The sequence below is a fragment of the Bufo bufo genome, chromosome 7, assembly GCF_905171765.1.
Source record: "Bufo bufo chromosome 7, aBufBuf1.1, whole genome shotgun sequence".
NCBI classification, from domain to species: Eukaryota; Metazoa; Chordata; class Amphibia; order Anura; family Bufonidae; genus Bufo; species Bufo bufo.
The window spans coordinates 116052523-116075996 of NC_053395.1; the positions used below are offsets into that span (position 1 = coordinate 116052523).

The window sequence follows — 23474 nt, forward strand, 5'->3', positions numbered from 1 at the left end:
AATTGGGTGGCCGACAGTGGATCCAGCACGTTCACATTATCTCCCACCCAGTCTTCTGCAGAAAGCGCACAGATGGCGCATGAAAACCAAGCCCATCGGTCTGTCACATCACCCCCATGCATATCAGGGAAACTGTCTGAGCCTCAAGTTATGCAGCAGTCTCTTATGCTGTTTGAAGACTCTGCTGCCAGGGTTTCCCAAGGGCATCCACCTAGCCCTTCCCCAGGGGTGGAAGAGATAGAATGCACTAACGCACAACCACTTATTTTTCCTGATGATGAGGACATGGGAATTCCACCTCAGCACGTCTCTGATGATGACGAAACACAGGTGCCAACTGCTGCGTCTTTCTGCAGTGTGCAGATTGAACAGGAGGTCAGGGATCAAGACTGGGTGGAAGACGATGCAGGGGACGATGAGGTCCTAGACCCCACATGGAATGAAGGTCGTGCCACTGACTTTCACAGTTCAGAGGAAGAGGCAGTGGTGAGACCGGGCCAACAGCGTAGCAAAAGAGGGAGCAGTGGGCAAAATCAGAACACCCGCCGCCAAGAGACTCCGCCTGCTACTGACCGCCGCCATCTGGGACCGAGCACCCCAAAGGCAGCTTCAAGGAGTTCCCTGGCATGGCACTTCTTCAAACAATGTGCTGACGACAAGACCCGAGTGGTTTGCACGCTGTGCCATCAGTGCCTGAAGCGAGGCATTAACGTTCTGAACCTTAGCACAACCTGCATGACCAGGCACCTGCATGCAAAGCATGAACTGCAGTGGAGTAAACACCTTAAAAACAAGGAAGTCACTCAGGCTCCCCCTGCTACCTCTTCTGCTGCTGCCGCCTCGGCCTCTTCTGCTGCTACCGCCACCTCGGCCTCTTCTGCTGCTGCTGCCGACGCCTCGGCCTCTTCCTCCGCCTCTGGAGGAACGTTGGCACCTGCCGCCCAGCAAACATGGGATGTACCACCAACACCACCACCTGCGTCACCAAGCATCTCAACCATGTCACACGGCAGCGTTCAGCTCTCCATCTCACAAACATTTGAGAGAAAGCGTAAATTCCCACCTAGCCACCCTCGATCCCTGGCCCTGAATGCCAGCATTTCTAAACTACTGGCCTATGAAATGCTGTCATTTAGGCTGGTGGACACACACAGCTTCAAACAGCTCATGTCACTTGCTGTCCCACAGTATGTTGTTCCCAGCCGCCACTACTTCTCCAAGAGAGCCGTGCCTTCCCTGCACAAACAAGTGTCCGATAAAATCAAGTGTGCACTGCGCAACGCCATCTGTGGCAAGGTCCACCTAACCACAGATACGTGGACCAGTAAGCACGGCCAGGGACGCTATATCTCCCTAACTGCACACTGGGTAAATGTAGTGGCGGCTGGGCCCCAGGCGGAGAGCTGTTTGGCGCACGTCCTTCCGCCGCCAAAGATCGCAGGGCAACATTCTTTGCCTCCTGTCTCCTCCTCCTCCTACTCAGCTTCCTCCTCCTCTTCTTCCACCTGCTCATCCAGTCAGCCACACACCTTCACCACCAACTTCAGCACAGCACGGGGTAAACGTCAGCAGGCCATTCTAAAACTCATATGTTTGGGGGACAGGCCCCACACCGCACAGGAGTTGTGGCGGGGTATAGAACAACAGACCGACGAGTGGTTGCTGCCGGTGAGCCTCAAGCCCGGCCTGGTGGTGTGCGATAATGGGCGAAATCTCGTTGCAGCTCTTGGCCTACCTGGATTGACGCACATCCCTTGCCTGGCGCATGTGCTGAATTTGGTGGTGCAGAAGTTCATTCGCAACTACCCCGACATGTCAGAGCTGCTGCATAAAGTGCGGGCCGTCTGTTCGCGCTTCCGGCGTTCACACCCTGCCGCTGCTTGCCTGTCTGCGCTACAGCGTAACTTCGGCCTTACCGCTCACCGCCTCATATGCGACGTACCCACCAGGTGGAACTCCACCTTGCATATGCTGGACAGACTGTGCGAGCAGCAGCAGGCCATAGTGGAGTTTCAGCTGCAGCACGCACGGGTCAGTCGCACTGCGGATCAGACACACTTCACCACCAATAACTGGGCCTCCATGCGAGCCCTGTGTGCCCTGTTGCGCTGTTTCGAGTACTCCACCAACATGGCCAGTGGCGATGACGCCGTTATCAGCGTTACAATACCACTTCTATGTCTCCTTGAGAAAACACTTAGGGCGATGATGGAAGAGGAGGTGGCCCAGGAGGAAGAGGAGGAAGAGGGGTCATTTTTAGAACTTTCAGGCCAGTCTCTTCGATGTGACTCAGAGGGAGGTTTTTTGCAACACCAGAGGCCAGGTACAAATGTGGCCAGACATGGCCCACTACTGGAAGACGAGGAGGACGAGGATGAGGAGGAGGTGGAGGAGGATGAGGATGAAGCATGTTCACAGCGGGGTGGCACCCAAAGCAGCTCGGGCCCATCACTGGTGCGTGGCTGGGGGGAAACTCAGGACGATGACGATACGCCTCCCACAGAGGACAGCTTGTCCTTACCTCTGGGCAGCCTGGCACACATGAGCGACTACATGCTGCAGTGCCTGCGCAACGACAGCAGAGTTGCCCACATTTTAACGTGTGCGGACTACTGAGTTGCCACCCTGCTGGATCCCCGGTACAAAGACAATGTGCCCACCTTACTTCCTACACTGGAGCGTGATAGGAAGATGCGCGAGTACAAGCGCACGTTGGTAGACGCGCTACTGAGAGCATTCCCAAATGTCACAGGGGAACCAGTGGAAGCCAAAGGCGAAGGCAGAGGAGGAGCAAGAGGTCGCCAACGCAGCTGTGTCACGCCCAGCTCCTCTGAGGGCAGGGTTAGCATGGCAGAGATGTGGAAAAGTTTTGTCAACACGCCACAGCTAAGTGCACCACCAACTGATCTGGAACGTGTTAGCAGGAGGCAATATTTCACTAACATGGTGGAACAGTACCTGTGCACACCCCTCCACGTACTGACTGATGGTTCGGCCCCATTCAACTTCTGGGTCTCCAAATTGTCCACGTTGCCAGAGCTAGCCTTTTATGCCTTGGAGGTGCTGGCCTGCCCGGCGGCCAGCGTTTTGTTTGAACGTGTATTCAGCACGGCAGGGGGCGTCATTACAGACAAACGCAGCCGCCTGTCTACAGCCAATGTGGACAAGCTGACGTTCATAAAAATGAACCAGGCATGGATCCCACAGGACCTGTCCATCCCTTGTGCAGATTAGATATTAACTACCTCCCCTTAACAATATATTATTCTACTCCAGGGCACTTCCTCATTCAATACTATTTTTAATTTCAATTTACCATTATATTGCGGGGCAACCCAAAGTTGAATGAACCTCTCCTCTGTCTGGGTGCCGGGGCCTAAATGTCTGACAGTGGCCTGTTCCAGTGGTGGGTGACGTGAAGCCTGATTCTCTACTATGACATGAATACAGATTCTGTGCTGACATAAGGCCAGATTCTCTGTTACGGGACCGCTCTCCTCTGTCTGGGTGCCGGGGCCTAAATGTGTGACAGTGGCCTGTTCCAGTGGTGGGTGACGTGAAGCCTGATTCTCTGCTATGACATGAATACAGATTCTGCGCTGACATAAGGCCAGATTCTCTGTTACGGGACCTCTCTCCTCTGCCTGGGTGCCTGGGCCTAAATGTGTGACAGTGGCCTGTTCCAGTGGTGGGTTACGTGAAGCCTGATTCTCTGCTATGACATGAAGACAGATTCTGCGCTGACATAAGGCCAGATTCTCTGTTACGGGACCTCTCCTCTGCCTTTGGTGCCTGGGCCTAAATGTGTGACAGTGGCCTGTTCCAGTGGTGGGTGACGTGAAGCCTGATTCTCTGCTATGACATGAAGACAGATTCTGCGCTGACATAAGGCCAGATTCTCTGTTACGGGACCTCTCTCCTCTGCCTGGGTGCCTGGGCCTAAATGTGTGACAGTGGCCTGTTCCAGTGGTGGGTGACGTGAAGCCTGATTCTCTGCTATGACATGAAGACAGATTCTGCGCTGACATAAGGCCAGATTCTCTGTTACGGGACCGCTCTCCTCTGTCTGGGTGCCGGGGCCTAAATGTGTGACAGTGGCCTGTTCCAGTGGTGGGTGACGTGAAGCCTGATTCTCTGCTATGACATGAAGACTGATTCTGCGCTGACATGAAGCCAGATTCTCTGCTATGGCATGAAGAGACTGATTCTCTGCTGACATGAAGCCAGATTCTTTGCTATGGCATGAAGAGACTGATTCTCTGCTGACGTGAAGCCAGATTCTCTGCTATGGGACCTCTGTCCAATTGATATTGGTTCATTTTTATTTTTTTAATTTTTATTTTAATTCATTTCCCTATCCACATTTGTTTGCAGGAATTTACCTACATGTTGCTGCCTTTTGCAGCCCTCTAGCTCTTTCCTGGGCTGTTTTACAGCCTTTTTAGTGCCCAAAAGTTCGGGTCCCCATTGACTTCAATGGGGTTCGGGTTCGGGACGAAGTTCGGATCGGGTTCGGATCCCGAACCCGAACATTTCCGGGAAGTTCGGCCGAACTTCTCGAACCCGAACATCCAGGTGTTCGCTCAACTCTACTCGTATTCAATTGTGTGCTCTTTTTTCCGATTATTAGAATAATAATCACTATTACTGACTTTTCTGTAATATTAATTTGATTGTTGTAGGCTGTCACTGGAAATTCTCTTTGAAAAAAAAATAATTATACTTATCATCATCAAGAAAATTGCATTCCTTTAGGCTTTGTCACACACATAGGTAAATTTGAACTGTACAAATGGCCTTAAAACCTGCATCAAATTTTCAGGAAATTGAATGTTCTACAGTCCATGAGGAGGCAAAAGGTCTATTCTGCCTGTTTGAAGTCAGTCTTAATTAAATATGTTTATGGTCAGGTTTTCTTTTAAAACTACTGTGATTAGAACCAATCATTTGTCTTTAAAGGAATACTAAAGAGCAGAAAATTATAATATGGCTTAAGATGCCAAAAACTCTGCTGATGCCAACAGTGTGCCTAAAATCTTCTCTCTCCTGAGTAGCTGAAGATTGTCCTTATGTAGCACTTTGTTCAGCTCGCCCTAAGAAGTCAGCCAGAAAAACACATGTGATATCCACTTGCTATGTGATGAACCTTGAGGTCACTAAGAATTAGGCAGATCATTCTCAGTTCAGCCCACGTCTAGCTCATGCCAAGCCCAATAGATGTTTCTAAACACCATTTCCACAGCAAAGACTGCATCTTTATTATCAAGCACATTAGACCAAATCAACTAACTCTTAATCTCAAGCTATCCTTTCTCACAATGCAATACTAAGTTAATGATAACTTATATGTTTATCCAGTTCAGACTACTACCTTATTTTATCTTGATATAGAGAAGGCAAAGAAACAAAGATGTTATCATGTAAGGGAAAAAAATCCTTCTTGACTTCAGAGACATCACAATAAATCCCCTCCTCCCAATCTTTAAAGATACCTGTTTCTTGTGAAATTTATCAGTTCATTAAAAACACAAATCTCTAATATGTCATGCTCTGGATATGGACAGCTTTGAAATTCTATTCAGATTTTCTTAATTTATTATTTTATAATTTTTTACAGGGTCCACCTGGCTCCCAGGGACCAAGAGGAGACCGAGGCCCAAAGGGTAAACCTGTAAGTCAACATTATAAATTCATAAAAAAGATTTCCAAATGAACTCTTAGCTGCCTGATTAATAACCAGTTGTAACTGTATAAGAAACTAGATTATGCATAAATATTTTTATATGAAAACTGACTTTTATTCATATGTAAATTAGGGCTCGCAAGTGCCCAGGGCGGCGTTCACCTCGTTGGTGCCCAGGCTGTTCTGCCTCTTTTCATCATATCCCCGCCCCAGCCTCTTCCTCTGCCCGCCCCGCTCTTCCTTTGCGTCCTCCTTCTCTGCAGCGAGATCCCGCGCCTGCACTATCCATTGCTTGGCCGGAGCATGCGCACTGTGATGCCAATTGTGGGCACGGCATCACAGTAGCTACTGCGCATGCGCCGGCCAACGGCGAGAAACAGCGGCGAGGAGGCGGACCAGAGACACCCACAATGGGCATCGCAGTGCGCATGCCCCGGCCAATCAATGGATAGCGCAGGCACGGGATCTCGCTGCAGAGAAGGAGGACGCAAATGAAGAGCGGGGAGGGCAGAGGAAGAGGCTGGGGCGGGGATATGACGAAAAGAGGCAGAACAGCCTGGGCACCAACGAGGTGAACGCCGACCTGGGCACTTGCGAGCCCTAATTTACATATGAATAAAAGTCCGTTTTTGCCTTGGGGGAACTTCACAAGAAAACATCAAAGGTACCATTAGAATCATAGACTGCTATGCTAGAGTGCTATGTAAGCGGCCTATAAGGTCACAATCTGGTGACAGACTCCCTTTAAATTGTTTCTAAACTTATTCAGTTATATTAAACTGAAAAATGGTCTTTGGTATTCAATATTTATGTTGTACAAAATGAATTATATAAGTTTATCAGAAACATCCATTAAAGGGGTTGTCCGCTTTTTACTATCGATGAACTTTCCTCAGGATAGGTCATCAATTTCAGATCAATGGAAGTCCAACACTCGGCACTCCCGCTGATCAGCTGTTTGAAGAGAAAGCAGCACTTTCCTCTCTGTTTACCAACAACTGCAGTGGGGAGCAGTGTAATTACAACCATGGTGCCCCCATTCCCTTTTATTGGACAGCTCCGTCCTATTCACTTGAACAGACAGGAGCTGACCCCTAGAAATGTATGGGGATGCCATAGTTGTAATTACACTGCTTGCTGCTGCAATTTTCACTTTTCAGGCGCACAGGGAATGATAAACCCCACCCTTTGTCTCAATTCAGCCAATAAATACCTAAATATATATAAAAAGAAACACTTTTTGACCACAAATTGTAAACACACTTTTATAGACAATTAACAGCCTTTTTGAACACGTTATATTGCTTTCTGTTACCAGCAGAAAAGCATAATTAAATCAACTGTGGCACATGATTTAAATACATTACTTTTCCAACTATTTAAAGGGTGCACGAGGTCCTGCTGGAATAGATGGAGAACCTGGCATTCCTGGACAGCCTGGCGACCCTGGCCCTCCTGGGCATCCTTCCATTCCTGGAACTCATGTAAGTAAAAAGTATTTTTACCATATTATATTTCATAAAAGGGGTTGTGCCAAGTTTTGATATTATGCGCTATCCATAGTATAGGGATAACTAACTGATTGGTGGCGGTCTTATTGCTGGGACCCCCTTGATCTGGAGAATGGGGTCCTGTTCCCCTAATCTGATGGAGCGAGAGGTCAATCATGTGCCCTGCTGCTCTATTCTTCCTCTCTGGTACTGCCAGAAATAGCCGAGCGCTGTACTCAGCTATCTCCTGTAGTCCCACAGAGAATGAATGGAGCAGTTTTAAGGAGCGATGGCGATCCCAGCAGTTGGACCCATGGATACGGGATAACTTCTAAACTTGGCACAACCCATTTAAATGTATAGGGCTTTGCCTTTAAGATAAATTAATAAATCACTCAGGACTTAAGATATTTTCAGTGACATCAAATCATTGTACAGAACATGAAATGTAAACTCACTGCAGATACATTTAATTAGAGATTGAGGAAATTTGCGTTGGGTGAAGGGCAATCATCAATCTCATTTATAACTTAACATGACAATGCATATGGCCAAATGTGCAATGGAATCATGCAGAATGTTATTTGAGATTAAACATACTGAGAAGCAGGAGATAACACTGACCAGTGCAGAAAACAGAGCTTATTACCAGAATAGGGAATAGATGCTGTACTCCTGATGTACAAAATAGTCCCTCTGTTACCATTGGCTACAGAAGTAAATTGAGATGTACACAAATCTGCCATGTGTTTAGTGCTGAAAAAAAAAGTGGGAAGGGAAAACTAAAGAGGGCACATTACAGGACAGTGGCACTTCTTAAATGCATTCCTGCTTCAATAGAAATTATGTCCGCCCCCCTCCATAGCTAATCACAAGCCTCAGCAGTCACATCTGCTCGAACGGTACAGTTTAGCGAGGCAAAGGTAATCTACATTGGGGTTGTTGGCCTGTAGGCTGGACAACCCCTTAAAGCAGGGGTGCACAATGTTTTTTTGGGTTGGAGAGCCGCATTGTCACATTGCTCTATTATTAGTGGCCGCAAAAAAAAGAAAAAATTGACTGGGGCTCGTTTGCATCACCCTATTACACAGACGCATGCTAAATGAATGGGGAGGAATGATCACTTGCACAGTCATTCCTCCCACAGTTCCCTCATTTTTGGTAGCACATCCGTGATTACATAGGGAGATGTGCTGACGATTATCGTACATCTTTTATCCTGAAAAAATATGCTAATCAGCCAACAAACAAGTAATTGCTCACTTATCAGCCGATTGACGGCACGATACAGGTCATATAGTACCTTAAGTACCAGGACATCATGACGTACCGGTACATCATATGTCCCCAACGGGTTAAAGGTATTTCCCAGTAAAACTGATTTTATTAACAAGTTCCTGCAGCCTGGCCCCTGAAGATTTACACTTACCTGCTCCCCGCCACTCCTGTCCTCTGCGCTGCCCTCCTCTGTCTCCATCTCCCAGTTTCTGTGCTGTTTATATCTGGTTGGCTATGGACATGGTCACATGCTCCTCTCCAGCCAATGACTGGCTTTGGCAGTGATGTGGCCACAAGCAGTGTTTCGCCGTTGAAGCCAGTCATTGGCTGGAGAGGTGCATGTGGCCATGTCCAGCCAGCCAGATATGAACTGCACCAGGACCGAAAGATGGAGACAGCGGTGGCAGCACGGAGGAATGGTGCAGTGAGGAGCAAGTAAGTGTAAATCTTCTGTTTCGAGGGCCATGCTGCACGTCATTTTTACCTGAAATATGTTCCACAAGCAATCATAAAAAGAGCTTTGGGGGACACTGACACTTTTTTAGTTTTAACCTTTACCTTTTTATTTTTTCTTATATTTGTATTTTATACTTTTTTTATCTTATTTTTTAGAACTGCTTTATTACTTATTTTTTAGATATATTTTTGCCACATAATATGTCCCCTAAGAGGTCATAAAAAGGCCACTGGGGAACAGGGAACACTTTTTTATTTAGCACTTTTTCCTTTTTATTTTATTTGCTTTTTATTTATTTATTTTTAGACTTTTCCTTAATTATTTTTTAATACATTTTTGCCACATATGTCCCCAGAGAGGTCTTTAAAATACCTCTGGAGGACACAAACTTTTTTATTTTATTTTATACTTTTTCCTTTTTATTCTTTTGTTTGTATTTTACTATATTTTCTATTTTATTGTTTTCAAACATATTTATTATCATTTTTTAACTTGTATTATATATTTTTGCCACATAACTTGTCTCCAAGAGGTCACTGAAAGACTTTTTGGAGACAATGAGAATTTTATTTTTAAATTCATCACTATTTCCACTGTAACTGGAGCATCCAAAGGACCCCCAGTTACAGGGAAAACCAGCCTCCTGTGGGGGTCTATGTACAAGGCAGAGCTCATCAGAATCTACTGGCCCTGCAGCTCTGAACTCCTCTGCTCTCGAGAGACCTGATGATCACATAATCGCTGGATCCAAGCTGCCTAGTGCTCATTGAGGAGAAGGCAGAATCGCTGATAAACGGCTTCTGTCTTCTCCTGAGCTCCCCCGATATCACTGTGTAGGAACTATAATGCGATGCTCCATGGCAGAAACCAAGCTGATCACATGATCAGCTGTGTTTCTACCCAGCAGGACGAGGTTGGCAAACTTTGGCTCTGTGGGTTGCATGTAGCCAGTGGGCTGCAGGTTGTACACCCCTGCTTTAAAGCTTTACAATTACCCCAAACATAGAAGAGTGCAGTGCAGGCATACAGCAGTGAAACATTTTTGCAATAAACAAGAAGGTCTGTTGTGGCCAGTTTGAACTGTTAAAAATGCCCAAGTTTGATTATCAAATGGTGAGGAACTTTCAGTCATAAATTCATTGCTGTTCATTGCCGTACTTAGTTTTGTTTTGTTTTTATAGCCATTGTCTTCTCAAATGCAAGGTGGATTTGATGAAAAATCTGGACTTGGATCTCAGGTTGGACTGATGCCTGGTTCAGTGGTAAGATACTATATTCACATTTTATTTTCATTGTCAACAATAGTATTAATACAATATTTGTTGTTTTAGTAAGCCCATGTGAATCATAATGAGTCCTATACTCACCTTCACTAAAGGGGGAGATTTAACATGTTACAGTCAACATCTAATTTTCACAATCTTCACATACTTAAATTCAGGGCATATTTCCTGCATAGTCTAAATACAGTATGCATACACCTGAATATCATAACCATAATCCATTCTATATGCATTTAATAAACATCTTGCTCCAGAAATATGGGTATTATTCTAGAGTTGGACGCCCATTGTTTCTGTAATATTCTCAGATTTCCATGGAAGATGTTTTATTAGATTTTTTTTAAACAAAGCTTGGAGGTTTTCCTCCATTCAACCACAACCAATTACTAGTGAGGTTAGGCATTGATGTTGGGACAAGTTAAAAACTTTGTAGTGAGTATTGCAACCAAGAAGGGGTGATATTTATACTTATGTGTAATGGGTATGCTCATCTGTGATTTTACAGATTTTTAAAGGTAGTTTTCCAGCAGTAAATAAAATTGATGGCAGTAAGATCAGATTAGGTTAAAAAATAATAGAATCTGAGTCCCTAATGTTGTCTACTTCTGGGTCACGTCTCAATACCCAGGAAATGCCTGGAAATGCCAGCTCAGCCAATCACTAGCAACAGTGATGTCCCACCTCAGCCAGTGAATGACTGAGCAGGCATTTCCTGTGTGTTGAAACCAGACCAGGATGTAGAGCTGCAGGGACCAGAGCATCATTGGAACAGGGGCAGTGAAGGTTCAGTGAGATAAGTATTGGTACTTTTAATTTTTTTAACCCACCCTCTCAGCCTGCTGCCATTTTTTTACCCACTGGGAAACCACTTAAAAAAAAAAAAAACTTGCCCAAAAGTTGCCTGTTACTGCCACTTAAAAATGTTTTGTTTATTGCTTTACAGGGACAAGTTGGACCAAGAGGTCCACAGGGTTTACCAGGCAGCCCAGTAAGTAGTCATTATTTCTGGTTATGGTCTGTTTTGCTTAAGAAGTTTCATATTTAAATGTCACAGATAGGACATTAGAATCTACCGAACCTAAAGTTGAGCTTAGAGTGTATCATTTTAATGCAGACCTAGAATGGCCCTAGAAGAATATTTAAATAGCATATGTCAGCATGATCAACCCTATTAAACCAGGCATCATTGTCTCCACTTCTGAGTGTAGTCTTGCATCATCAGTCTGCAACTGGAGTGCTCTAGAAGCAGCAACAGCAGATCGAGTACCCAAGTGTCGAGTCACTGAGTGACAGCGCAGGCGCAAGAATACAAAGCTAGGCAAGATGTCTAACCCTGTCTATCAAAAGGAAGAGGGAGTTCCAAGAGCATAATGGCATTATAGAAGCAGTTTTCCAAGGGCTGCAGCTGGTCCCTTGGTGCTTGAGACAGCTCATTTGCATATGATGAAAAAAGCAGTAATCTCAGGACCAGTTCTCCATACAGAGATAAAAAAGATATCGTTTTAATCAGCATGATCAACCCTGAAAGGCAATGTACCTGGTTTAATAGGGTTGACCATTTTGACAGGTTTTTAACATGTGGCTCAGAGTAGTCAATGTATATTTTTTTTAGTCCATACAACATTTAGCATCTAGTATCTCTTTTTTCTATTGGAATATTTAACATCTGGACACTAGTGGTTAAATGCAAATTAGTACTTGTCAATGGCAAAATAGGTATTTTAGTATCTGTTAGTAAGTTGGGTTTTCAAAATCTGTGTACCTAGTAATTAGGGAAAAATGTTAACATTTGGTTTCTGGTGAGTATATCTGGATACAGTTCCAATATGTCAATGTCCAGTTGCTTATAGTCAGAGGTGGTCTGGTACCTTGTGGTCACTGGAATGTTTAAAGGGGTTTTAGATTTTTTAACTGATGACATATCCTCTGGATAGATAAGGAGAAAAGAGACCGGCACTCACTTGTTTAGATAATCTTGCTGTGATTTATGAAACAACACCCATTTAAATAACCCGCCAAACCTCAGACTTTGCATGGTGTAGCGTCCTTCTCTGAGCTCACCAAGCACAGCACCAGGCTGCATGCAAGGCTATGGTGGTTTTCATACACAGGCAGTTGAGCCTATTGATTTCTTTTTAGTTGTATAATAATGCCACTGAACACCTGAGCCCAGTGCAATATACTGTACATTCCAGAGACCCCAACCATCATGTGGTATGTATAGTAATGCTGTCCTCAATGGGCCTTATAAGGTGTAAAGACCCACTTCTGCTTCCCCTATAAAACTAGTGCTACGTGAAAGTCATTCAACAGTGGCTGAACAGAAAGATGGTCCCCTACAGTCAACTACAGTCCTAACCTAAATGAATTTCTTATCTGGCCTCATGTGAGACCAGAAAATACATGTCTGTGTATTGCTGTGCAATGTAATCACAATAATTAACTGATAAAATGTTATATTTATATAAATTACAATTATGCAATAAAATGTAATATAACATTGTGTGTTTATTTAAATATAGAAACCTACTTGTCTTTATTTCCTACTAGGGTAGCATGGGACCTCCTGGACCTTCAGGAGAAACAGGTGAACCAGGCTCTATGGTAAGCACAAACATTCTACACACTTTTCATTATGTGTCATACCCCTTCAGTCTGAATACTGAGAATGTGACTGAAGGAATAAATTATGTTTGAAATGGACTAATAGAGACACACGTGAACAACCCAATATGCCTCTTCATTTGCTATCGAAACAGGTCTGAATATGTTGACAAATAGTATCTTTAGTGACATACATAGGCAATATTAAAGGGTAACTGTCATGTTTTTATAAAAAAAAATCTTCACATACCACTGTTTTTCTTCAGTTTTTCCCTTAGTTACGGCTCTTTAAACATTTTCAATGTGAGGACCTTCTCAAGGTGGATCCTCTGCCAGTTCTCTGAGGCCAAAACTGCTTTCCCTCACTTCCCATACACACTTCTTGTAGCAAGCAACTCTCTGCCAGCCAATCATATTGGATTACTGAGAGACACACCTCCTCACTCTGAAGCCTAATGCAGGCATGCAGTGTTAAGGACCGCCTCTCTGTGTTCTGTTTACATTAAGTTGGGAGACAGACAAGCCCTAGTAATGGTCTTTTAAGGGAGCAGTGGAAAGGGACAGAGGGCATTAATGAAAGCTGTTATTATAAGGTAATTACAGATCTTTTGACAATCATTGACAAACTAACTCAGGTATACATTCCTAGTACTAATAAACTAGCAAATAAAAAAAAAATATGACAGTTACCCTTTAGTGGATTTTTTTTCCAGTGGTAATTCACCCTCTAAATATTGATAAAGATAAAGCTATGAAAAATACATGACTTATTAGTTGTGTACAGCAATAAAAAGTAGATGTGCATATATTATCAGACGGTATATGGTTAACTTAAATATCACATTGACACAATATCTCAATTCAATGCATAATGAGATGCTCCAACCTAAAATAAATATTAAGTACGTTTACGAATAGCCTTTTATTGAAAAAAATAAATGCTAATGTTTTGTGTCTGCATCAACTATGCAGACCTGTGTGTCTCATAGGTTATAAACTAGAAACCTTTTGTAGTTCATCTGTTGGCTAATTCTTGATAACAGACTTTTTGCTGTATGAACTTGTTTAGTACTGGTTATAAATATCACACATAAATTATATCAGTGAATGACAATGTCTGTTAATGCGTATCATTTTTGTGTTAGGGTCCAGTTGGTCCACGAGGCCCTGAAGGACCTTCAGGAAAACCAGGGGAAGATGTAAGTTAACTTTAAAGAACAATTATCATTTGCAGTTTTTAAGAAACCTTGTATATGTTTTATTATAGAAAAATTCCTAAATATCTACTTATCAGTAGTGATGAGCGGCAGGGGTCATATTCGAATTTGCGATATTTCGCGAACATTTCGTAGAATATTCGTTAGGAGTAGTGTTGATTGCGAATTTTCGGAATGCAAATTTTTGTAATAAGAATTTTCGTAATGAGAATCAATGAGATCGTGAAAACTCAGATCCGATAGCATATTCTAACCCCCAGGCGTTCCCATGATGACGGGGACGCTTGTCGGGGAGAAGTATGCCAAAGTGGAACAACTGTACAGATTTAAATAAAAAAGACGAATATTCTAAAAAAATAATATATTCGTTTTTTAGAATATTCGTAATATTCTAAAACAAGAATATATAGCAATATAGCGAATATTCGGAAAAAAAACTAATTTAGAACAATTTAGCTAATATAGTGATATAAACTTTTTTTTTAATAGTTGTAATTTTTTTTTCCAATCTGAACTTCAGATGAGAAAAAAATTACAACTATTAGACAAAGAAGATTATAGCACTATATTAGCTCAATTGCACTATATATTTTTTTCCGAATCTTCGCTATATTGCTATATATTCATTTTTTTGAATATTCGTAATATTCTAAAACAAGAATATATAGCAATATAGCGAATTATTATATTGCGAAAATTCGCATTACGAAAATTCTCATTACTGAACTGAACTCTTCAGAGTGGATGGACCTGTGGTGGTGTTCATACTTACCTGCTTCCCGCTGGATTCCGACTACATTGCTTCAAGGCCACCTTGGCAGGTTCCAAGTTTCTGGAAATCAACATCTTGTTGATGGGCACCACATGACCACTGTGGCCAGTGATTGGCTGCAGCGGTCACGTGGAGCCCATTAACAGGATGTTGATTTCCAGACCCTGGAACCTACCGAGGAGGCCATGGAGCGATGCAGGCAGAATCCAGCAGCGGGGACCAGGTATGTATGAACCCCACCACAGGTCCAACCACTGTAGAGGTCCGCTAAAAGTTTAGTCTGGTGGAGAATGCAACAAACCTAATAAGTAATACATTTGTTGCATCTTCTGCTGTAATGTGCCCCAGGCTCATATGTTAGTAAATAAGTTGGGCTACAAAGCTTAAGCCCATGGCTTGCCTCCTCCTGCTCACATCAGATCTACTTTTTTGAAAGCAGTGAGGGCTACATAAAAAAATTGCAATTTCACCTAAATGTATGTGCAGTGGCATTTAAAACATAAGACACCCATGGTTTGGGACTTTTTTATGCCAGAAAACTGGCATAGGGGCATAGTAAATAACCCCTCTGTTGAATGTAGGAGAGAAATATGCAACTAATAACCAGTAAGGCTGAAAAACATGTTCCTCTGTGAGTATACAGAGGTATTGGTATTAAAAAGCTTGTTCTGTTGTCAGCCACTTTAGTTTTGTTTAACGATTATTTAATCTAACTTAACACATTTATAACTTCTGTTCACATTTCTTATAAATTGATCTTAAAGGGGTTGTGCAGGGTTTTTATATTGATGACCTATCCTCAGGATAGGTCATAAATATCTGATTGGGGTCCGACACCCAACACCCCTGCCGATCAGCTGTTTGAAGAAGAGGCGGCGTTCCATGTGAGTGCTGCTTCCTCTTCATTACACTACATTGCTGTCACATATTTTGTATAGCCACATCCATAAGAACCCGTAATAGACAATTATCACTTAATTAATCCTGCATGGTGAATGCCATGAAAAAAAAAGGCAAAAGTAGTAAAATGTAAAAAAATATATATATATATCTATATTTGGTAACTATGTATTTTGTATGCCACAAAGTAAACGTCACAAAATTTACAACATAAAAACTCAGTTGCATTGATGTTCCCCTCCCAAAAGAGGAGACCTTACCCCAATATTATGCCATTAAAAACTATAATATATCCCACAAAAAACAAACACTCATAAGGCTACACTGACGGAAACATAAACAAGTTATAGCTCTTGGATGAAGAAAGAAAAAATTACGTGGTCACTAAGACCCAAAACAGGCTGGTCACTAAGGGGTTAAAAGTCTTACACATAATGATTACTGACAACTATAGATGACAGTCTGCAATACCTTACAATGGTCAATTATATCATACCAGAGATGGATCAGTTTTTTCCAACAGTCCATTTGTATTTGTGTTTTTTTCAAGGGTGAAGCAGGAAGGCCAGGACAAACAGGTGAAATAGGATTTCCAGGATCTGCAGTAAGTATTACATATAACTGTGTTAAATCAGGGCTGCCCAGCAATTCATCCATGGGTTAATATATGGAACAGCTTGGACACATGTAATAGCACCTGTGTATGCAATTTAGGACAAGTCCCAAACTATGGGACCACACCTCACTTGTCTGCGGGATTCAAATTGGTTAACAAGTTCTCCCCATGTGCCAGGGGATGCGGTCAACCTAAGAATCAAAGACCAACACACTTTGCTGGTTAAAAGATTATCTGCCGGGCAACGTCTGTAGTTTTATTAGTTGTACGTTGTGGGTCTAACCACCCTCCTTTAGCCATCAATTTTAATATGTCCAATCACAAGTAATTATTAAAGCAACCAATCAGAAGCATAATGGTATGGAAAAATGCATCTAAAAATTACATAAAGTTGCAGGCTTAGTAAACCTGTAGATGGCATAAACTTAGACATGCACCAAATCTATTATGGTGGCTCAAAATTGGTGCAGTGCTAGACCCTATTTTTTTCTAATTATTTTGTTTTGCTTACTTTCATGCAAGAATTGTGGCACAGTTTCGGAGCAAAACATTGTTTCTTTGGCCATGCCTCATTTTCTGTGGAGCCACCCCCTTTCCATTAGCCATGCCCTTTTTGTACTAGGCACAGAAACTTTCTCTAAACCCAGATACACCTAAGTGCCCCAAATTGTCCCACTTTTTTGTGTAATTTATGCCAGAATCTAGGGGCAATTACGTTAGTAAATGTGGACCACACTATTGCTGCCCAGAAACAATGAATCTGAATAGGGACACTCACCGCCTACCAGGGAATATGACTGATGTAAATATAGCCATCATCTCCACTCATCATCAGGCAATTATCAGTAACATTTGATTAATTTCCGATAGTTGCCTGTGCATCAGCCAACTTCTGGCTCTGGCTTATCTCCTGGGAACAAAGGAATCAGGCATGCTGATATCCTTCCTAATCCTTCTTTTTCCTGACATAATTCTAGATGTCCCTATACGTTACATTATCGTTAATATGTATCTAATGGTTATTTTCCGTCTACAAACTAATATTACATAACATAAACACAGTCAAATAAATTATTCAACATGTCATGGTGGCTCACGTACTATCACTAGTGTGGCAGGGAAAATGTATGCATAACGATTACAGTGTTTTGTGAATATATTTTGTAATAAATAAATGTATAGCTAGATTTTGTTCAAGTTTGTACTTTGCATTTATTTAATCTCTTTCCTTAGGGAGCTAGAGGATTTCCTGGTGCTCCAGGACTCCCCGGACTCAAAGGACATAGAGTAAGGATCTGTTGATATATATATATATTATTTTACATACTGTATTGTGTTTGACAACTACAGATATCCTGAGTTGCAGTTTTGAGAACAAAATTAAATATTGTATATAACTGTTACTCTGATGCTTGCATTTCTCTATGGTCTACACATTCTGTGTACCAGTGTTACCAGTAAGTAATGTAGTTACAAAAACAGACATGTCATAAGAAGTGAGAGTACATACCTCTTTAATGGAAATTAAAAAAAAGGCATATTCGTTATTAACAGCTAGAACAGTTAGGACTTACATAAGCTTGCTAAATACAGGACCTTCCTTGACCTCCTTAAAGATTCACTTTCCATATTCAACTGTTTTGATGGAGTATTTATTAGGCATAACCTAAAGCTCTTAGGTCCCAATGAGAAATCTATTAGATCAATCTCCCACCTATTATGTGACATTTATAATACTGGTGTATTCTGATGTGGCAGAGGCCTGAGTGCGACAGATGCACTAGGTACCTCTGCACCCCTTATAGCTAGACCCTGTCAAACAATGTCCATATTTCAAAAGCCAAATACAGATGTAGCAGGGGTAACACAAACACTCTTAACTCAAATTTCTTAACTCATCGTGTTATCTTGAAACAAAAGACATTGAAAAGCAATTGCTTAACGCATTTAGTTGCATTTAGTTTAGATAACATGTCTCATAAAGCATGTGGGTTAACCCTGCTACATCCGTACATTATGCGATTATGAGTGAATAACAACATTCTTGTTTATATCCACAGTCGTCAAAAGTCTACAGTAGTGATGATCGAGCATGCTCGGTCGAACACCTGTTCTTACCCCAGGCCTTTGAATGCAAGCAAAAATACCCAGCCACTCACCCACAGGCCATAGCACTAAATACGCAACTTTCCAAATTACTGGCCCTGGAAATGTTGCCATTTAGGCTTGTGGACAGTGAGGCCTTCCGCAGCCTGATATCGCCGGCCGTCCCGCGTTATGCAGTCCCCAGCCGCCACTATTTTTCAAGGTGTGACATGCCCGCCTTACACCAACATGTGTCCCGTAACATCACATGTGCCCTGACCAACACAGTTATTGGGAAGGTCCACTTAACCAAGGACACATTAACAAGTGCATTCGACCAGGGACGCTACATTCCCTAGACAGCACACTGGGTGAATGTTGTGGAGGCCGGGAGCGAGTCATACCCTGGCATGGCACAGGTGCTACCGACCCAAAGGATGGCGGGCCCTACGTCGATCAGAGTTTCCGACAGCACCTACGTTAGTGTCACGGTGGGGAGTGGGGAAAATCCCCCCACCGTACAATGTCATAGATATAAAGTAGCAACTAAGCCTGGATGCTGGAATAAGGGAGCAGGTCACCTCCTAATGCATCCCTTAATCTGGCCCTAGTCTCCTATCTGTATGAGCTGACCCTGAAGGTAGGAGGGCCCATACGCCGGAACCTCAGAACCCTGAAATACCTGAATTACCCTGAGGTAAGGAGAAAGGGACAAGAGACTAACTGGTTCATCCACAACACGGATAAACCAGAGTCTCCCACAGGCCTAGCAACAAAGGACAACAACACCAAGGAAATGACAGGTAAGTAACCAGTGGCCAGAGACAACTGAACCAACCATAATAGTAAATCTGGTCACTTACCTGCTGCAGCTGCTGGAAGACACCAAAGAAGAACACAGCTGAAGTAACCTGGAAACCAAACAGATGCGCTGCCATCCAAACACCTTCTGGATGCAGTCCGTACTGACACACAGGAACCAGGACTCCAGCAACTGCACATCCTAGGAAAATGGTTTACCCCTCCGGGAAACTAACCCCATTCCAGAGGGACAACACACACAGGGAAATGTCTTGCACTCATGCAGGGACAAACACCAACAACATCCCAGACATGAAACAAAAAAACAAGACGTACAACAAACCCTAAATATAAACCCACACAAAACATACAAGTGAGGTTGGGTACATAGAGGATACAAAGGAATGACATTGCTAAGAGACCTTGATGAACAACAAGTTCGCCCTCAATGACAGGGCAGATGGAATAGCCACAGAATGGAGCATAGCTTCCAGCCCAAAGCAAGGCTAGATCCCAACTAACCTTCAGGCTACAAACAAAGGATAAATAGCTAGAAGAGATCACACCCTGATCTAACCAAGTCAGGATATTAACCCCACGCACACCACACAGCAGGGAGACACAACTAAAGGGGAAGTGCACGTGCAAACCGCAAACTACACGTTGCCACAAGCAACGAGTCTGCATGGCAACCTCGCCACGGTTAAACACCAATAAGGCCGTGACAGTTAGTGGTTCCAAACCGCACTTCTCCTCCACTTCCACCTCCAATTTATCCACGTGCAGCACTAGTCAGTCATCAGTCAGTAGCTGGAAGCAGTGTAGCACTGCAGTGGGGAAGCAGCAACAGGCCTCTCTGAAGCTGATATGCTTAGGGGACAAACAGCACACCACCGCAGAGCTCTGGCAGGGGATAAGAGACCAGACTGAGCTGTGGCTCTCGCCACTCAACCTACAACCAGGCATGGTTGTGTATGATGCTGGCCGTATCTTGGTGGCGGCTTTGGAGCTCGGCAAGCTCAGACACATCCCATGCCTAGCCCACGTGTTCAACCTTGTGGTTCAGCAGTTTCTCAAAACCTACCCCAATTTGCCTGAGCTACTGGTGAAGGTGCGCCGCGTGTCATCATTTCCGCAAGTCATCGACAGCTTCAGCTGGTCTGTCAACGCTGCAGCAGTGCTTAAAAAAATTGCCACCTCACCGGCTGTTGTGCGACGTGAGCATGTACTGGAATTACACTTTCCACATGTTGGCAAGGCTTTGTGAGCAACAGAGGGCAGTAGTGGAATACCAGCTGCAACATGGTCGTCGCCTTTCAAGTCAGCTTCCGCTATTCACAAGCGAGGAGTGGACATGGATGTCTGACCTCTGTGAGGTTTTAAGAATCTTTGAAGAATCAACACAGATGGCTATTATCAGCATAACCATCCCACTTCTGTGTCTACTTAAACGTTCGCTGCTCACAATTAAGGACGATGCTTTGCATGTGGAAGAGGTGGAAATGGGGGAAGACATTACAAAGGGTGATAGCCAGACCAACCTCTGTCCGTCTTCTCAGCGGGAATTGGGCGATGAAGAGGAGGAGGAGCAGGAGACGGTTTAATTCCATTTGTTCAGCGTGGGTGGGCAGAAGATTAAGAAGAGCCTGAGGAGAATGACAGTCATCATCCTGATGACAACAGCGAATTTTTGCCTGTTGGTACATTGGCACACATGGCTGACTTCATGTTAGGCTGCCTTTCCCGTGACCCGTGCGTTATACGCATTTTAGACTACGCGGATTACTGGTTGTTCCCCCTTTTCGACCCCCACTACAAAGAGAACTTCTCATCTCTCATTCCTGTGGTGGAGAGGACGAGCAAAACGGTGCAACACCAGAAGATCCGTGTTGAAAAATTGCTCCAAAAATTTGTAGTCCGTAGTTCCTTGGCTAACCAAGGAGGGGAGACAAGGGGAACACACAGCAGTTCCAACAGAGGCAGGGCAACACTCTCCAAAGCCTGGGACAGTTTCATGACACCCCGTCAGCACCCTCACCCTCACCCAAGTTGGAAGATGGTGAAGTAATACATAGCAGACAGTGTCAGCGTCCTCAATGATCCCTCAGTGCCTTACAACTACTGGGTGTCCAAGCTGGACACGTGGCACGAACTGGCGCGCTACACCTTGGAGGTGCTAGGCTGTCCTGTCGCTCACGTTTTGTCTGAGCAGGTATTAAGTGCTGCTGGTGGCATTATAACAGATAAGCGTATCCGCCTGTCAACTGAAAATGCTGACAGGTTGACTCTTATAAAAATGAACAAGGCCTGGATTGACCATGACTTCTCGACTCCACCAGAGGAAAGCTGATGAACATAAAGGCACTATAAATGTGTTGTTTATAATGTACTGAATACACTGTATTCCCATGCACCCCTTCCACCATAAACAAGGGTATATGGCTGAATATTCCTTTTCTCATCCTCCTTCCCCTCTTCCATCATATCAACACATGCTTATTCGTCGCTAATAATACTCTCGCATATATGCCCTTCGCATATAATGTTTGACAGGGTCAGCTCAGCTGCAGGCCCTAGCATACAATTTTTTAGAGGGTCAGCTCACCAGCAGGCCTTCAACCATAATGTTTTACAGGGTCAGCTCACCAGCAGGCCTTCACCTACAATCTTTTACAGGTTCAAATCACCTGAAGGCCTTCGCATTTAATGTTTTAGAGAGTCAGCTCACCAGCAGGCCCTCACCTACAACCTTTTAGAGGGTCAGCTCACCAGCAGGCCCACACCTAAAATCTTTTACAGGGTCGGCTCCCCAGCAGGCCCTCGCATATGACTTTTTACAGGGTCAGCTCACCAACAGGCCCTCGCATATAATTTTTTACAGGGTCAGCTCACCAGCAGGCCCTCACCTACAACCTTTTAGAGGGTCAGCTCACCAGCAGGCCCACACCTAAAATCTTTTACAGGGTCGGCTCCCCAGCAGGCCCTCGCATATGACTTTTTACAGGGTCAGCTCACCAACAGGCCCTCGCATATAATTTTTTACAGGGTCAGCTCACCTGCAGGCCTTCACCTACAATCTTTTACAGGGTCAGCTCACCTGCATGCCCTCACCTAATTATACCTAATAGGTAATTTGCGCGCATGCTGCCTTGCTTGGATGTGGTATCCGTAGCTGTTGCTCAGGTTCCCTCTCCGAAATCGAACCACGATTCCCCCGTTACCCTTGGTCTATATGGTTTGGGCTAAAAATAACATCAAAAGTTGATAGGGCAGACATCCGAATGGATCGTCGCCCTGACGGGGATGTGCAATCGGCCCCAGGTTATCTAGAGTCACCAAAGTGGCAGCAGGCCTCACCCATAATGTTTAGATGGTCACATCAGCAGGCCCTTGCCCATAATGTTTTTGAGGGTCACCAGCAGGCCATCAATCAAAAATTTTCAAGGGTGTGTATGATGCCCTCCTTTATGTGTAACAAAGGGTGTATTGTAGTGGCGGTTCCTTGTAATTTTTGGCAGCCCTTTCACTTAGTGCATAGGCTTTATGAGTGTAAGAGTCCCACTACCTGAACTATTGTACCACAATGTGAATGAGGCCCTCCATTATGTGATATACAGGTTGTATCGGTGTGCCTCTTCTTTGCAATTTTTGGCAGCACTTGCACTTTATATACAAGTAAATACACAGGAAAGAATGTTTCCTAACAATTTTTCCTCTAAAATCGGTTTTGTGTGTATTATTGTCAGTCTGTAAAAGTGGCGTACTACTCGGATAACATCATTCCCAGCAGCGACCTTGGAGTCCAAGATGCATCCAGACATCCTCTCCATGCTGTTCCCGAACCATTTCGATGGTGTTTCCATCAACTTCTGACCTTTTCCTATGAAAAGCACATTCTGTGCTGTGATAGGACAGAAGGAGAAGGAACGCCCACAGAGAAAAGCTGATGTCTCCTCCCTGGTGTTCCGATGCTATTACTTAGCATACAGCGCTGGAGAATGTAACGGGGGCATCAGCGGCGCAATGGAGCGGCGCCCAGAAATAGTATTATTTCTGGGCGCCGCTCTGTTGCGCCGCTGAGGCCCCCGTTACATTCTCCAGCGCTGTATGCTAAGTAATAGCATCAGAACACCAGGGATGAGACATCAGCTTTTCTATGTGGGCATTCCTTTTCCTTCTGTCCTATCGCAGCGCAGAACATCACAGCTAGGGAGGAAAAAAAACTCACCTACTCCCTGGCTGTGACGTTCTGCGCTACAGCCAGGGAGAAGGAACACCCAAAGAGAAA

General features: G+C 43.9%; 1 protein-coding gene across 1 annotated transcript in view; it reads left to right on the plus strand.

The window, feature by feature from the left end:
• The window catches only part of COL5A2 (collagen type V alpha 2 chain), a 275036-nt gene that overhangs the window by 139953 nt on the left and 111609 nt on the right, over positions 1-23474 (plus strand). Inside the window, exons 6-13 of the mRNA XM_040439368.1 lie at positions 5618-5671; positions 7069-7167; positions 10090-10170; positions 11135-11179; positions 12742-12795; positions 13941-13994; positions 16235-16288; positions 17534-17587. Coding sequence (XP_040295302.1) covers positions 5618-5671; positions 7069-7167; positions 10090-10170; positions 11135-11179; positions 12742-12795; positions 13941-13994; positions 16235-16288; positions 17534-17587 — 495 coding nt within the window. The remainder of the gene's footprint in view (positions 1-5617; positions 5672-7068; positions 7168-10089; positions 10171-11134; positions 11180-12741; positions 12796-13940; positions 13995-16234; positions 16289-17533; positions 17588-23474) is intronic.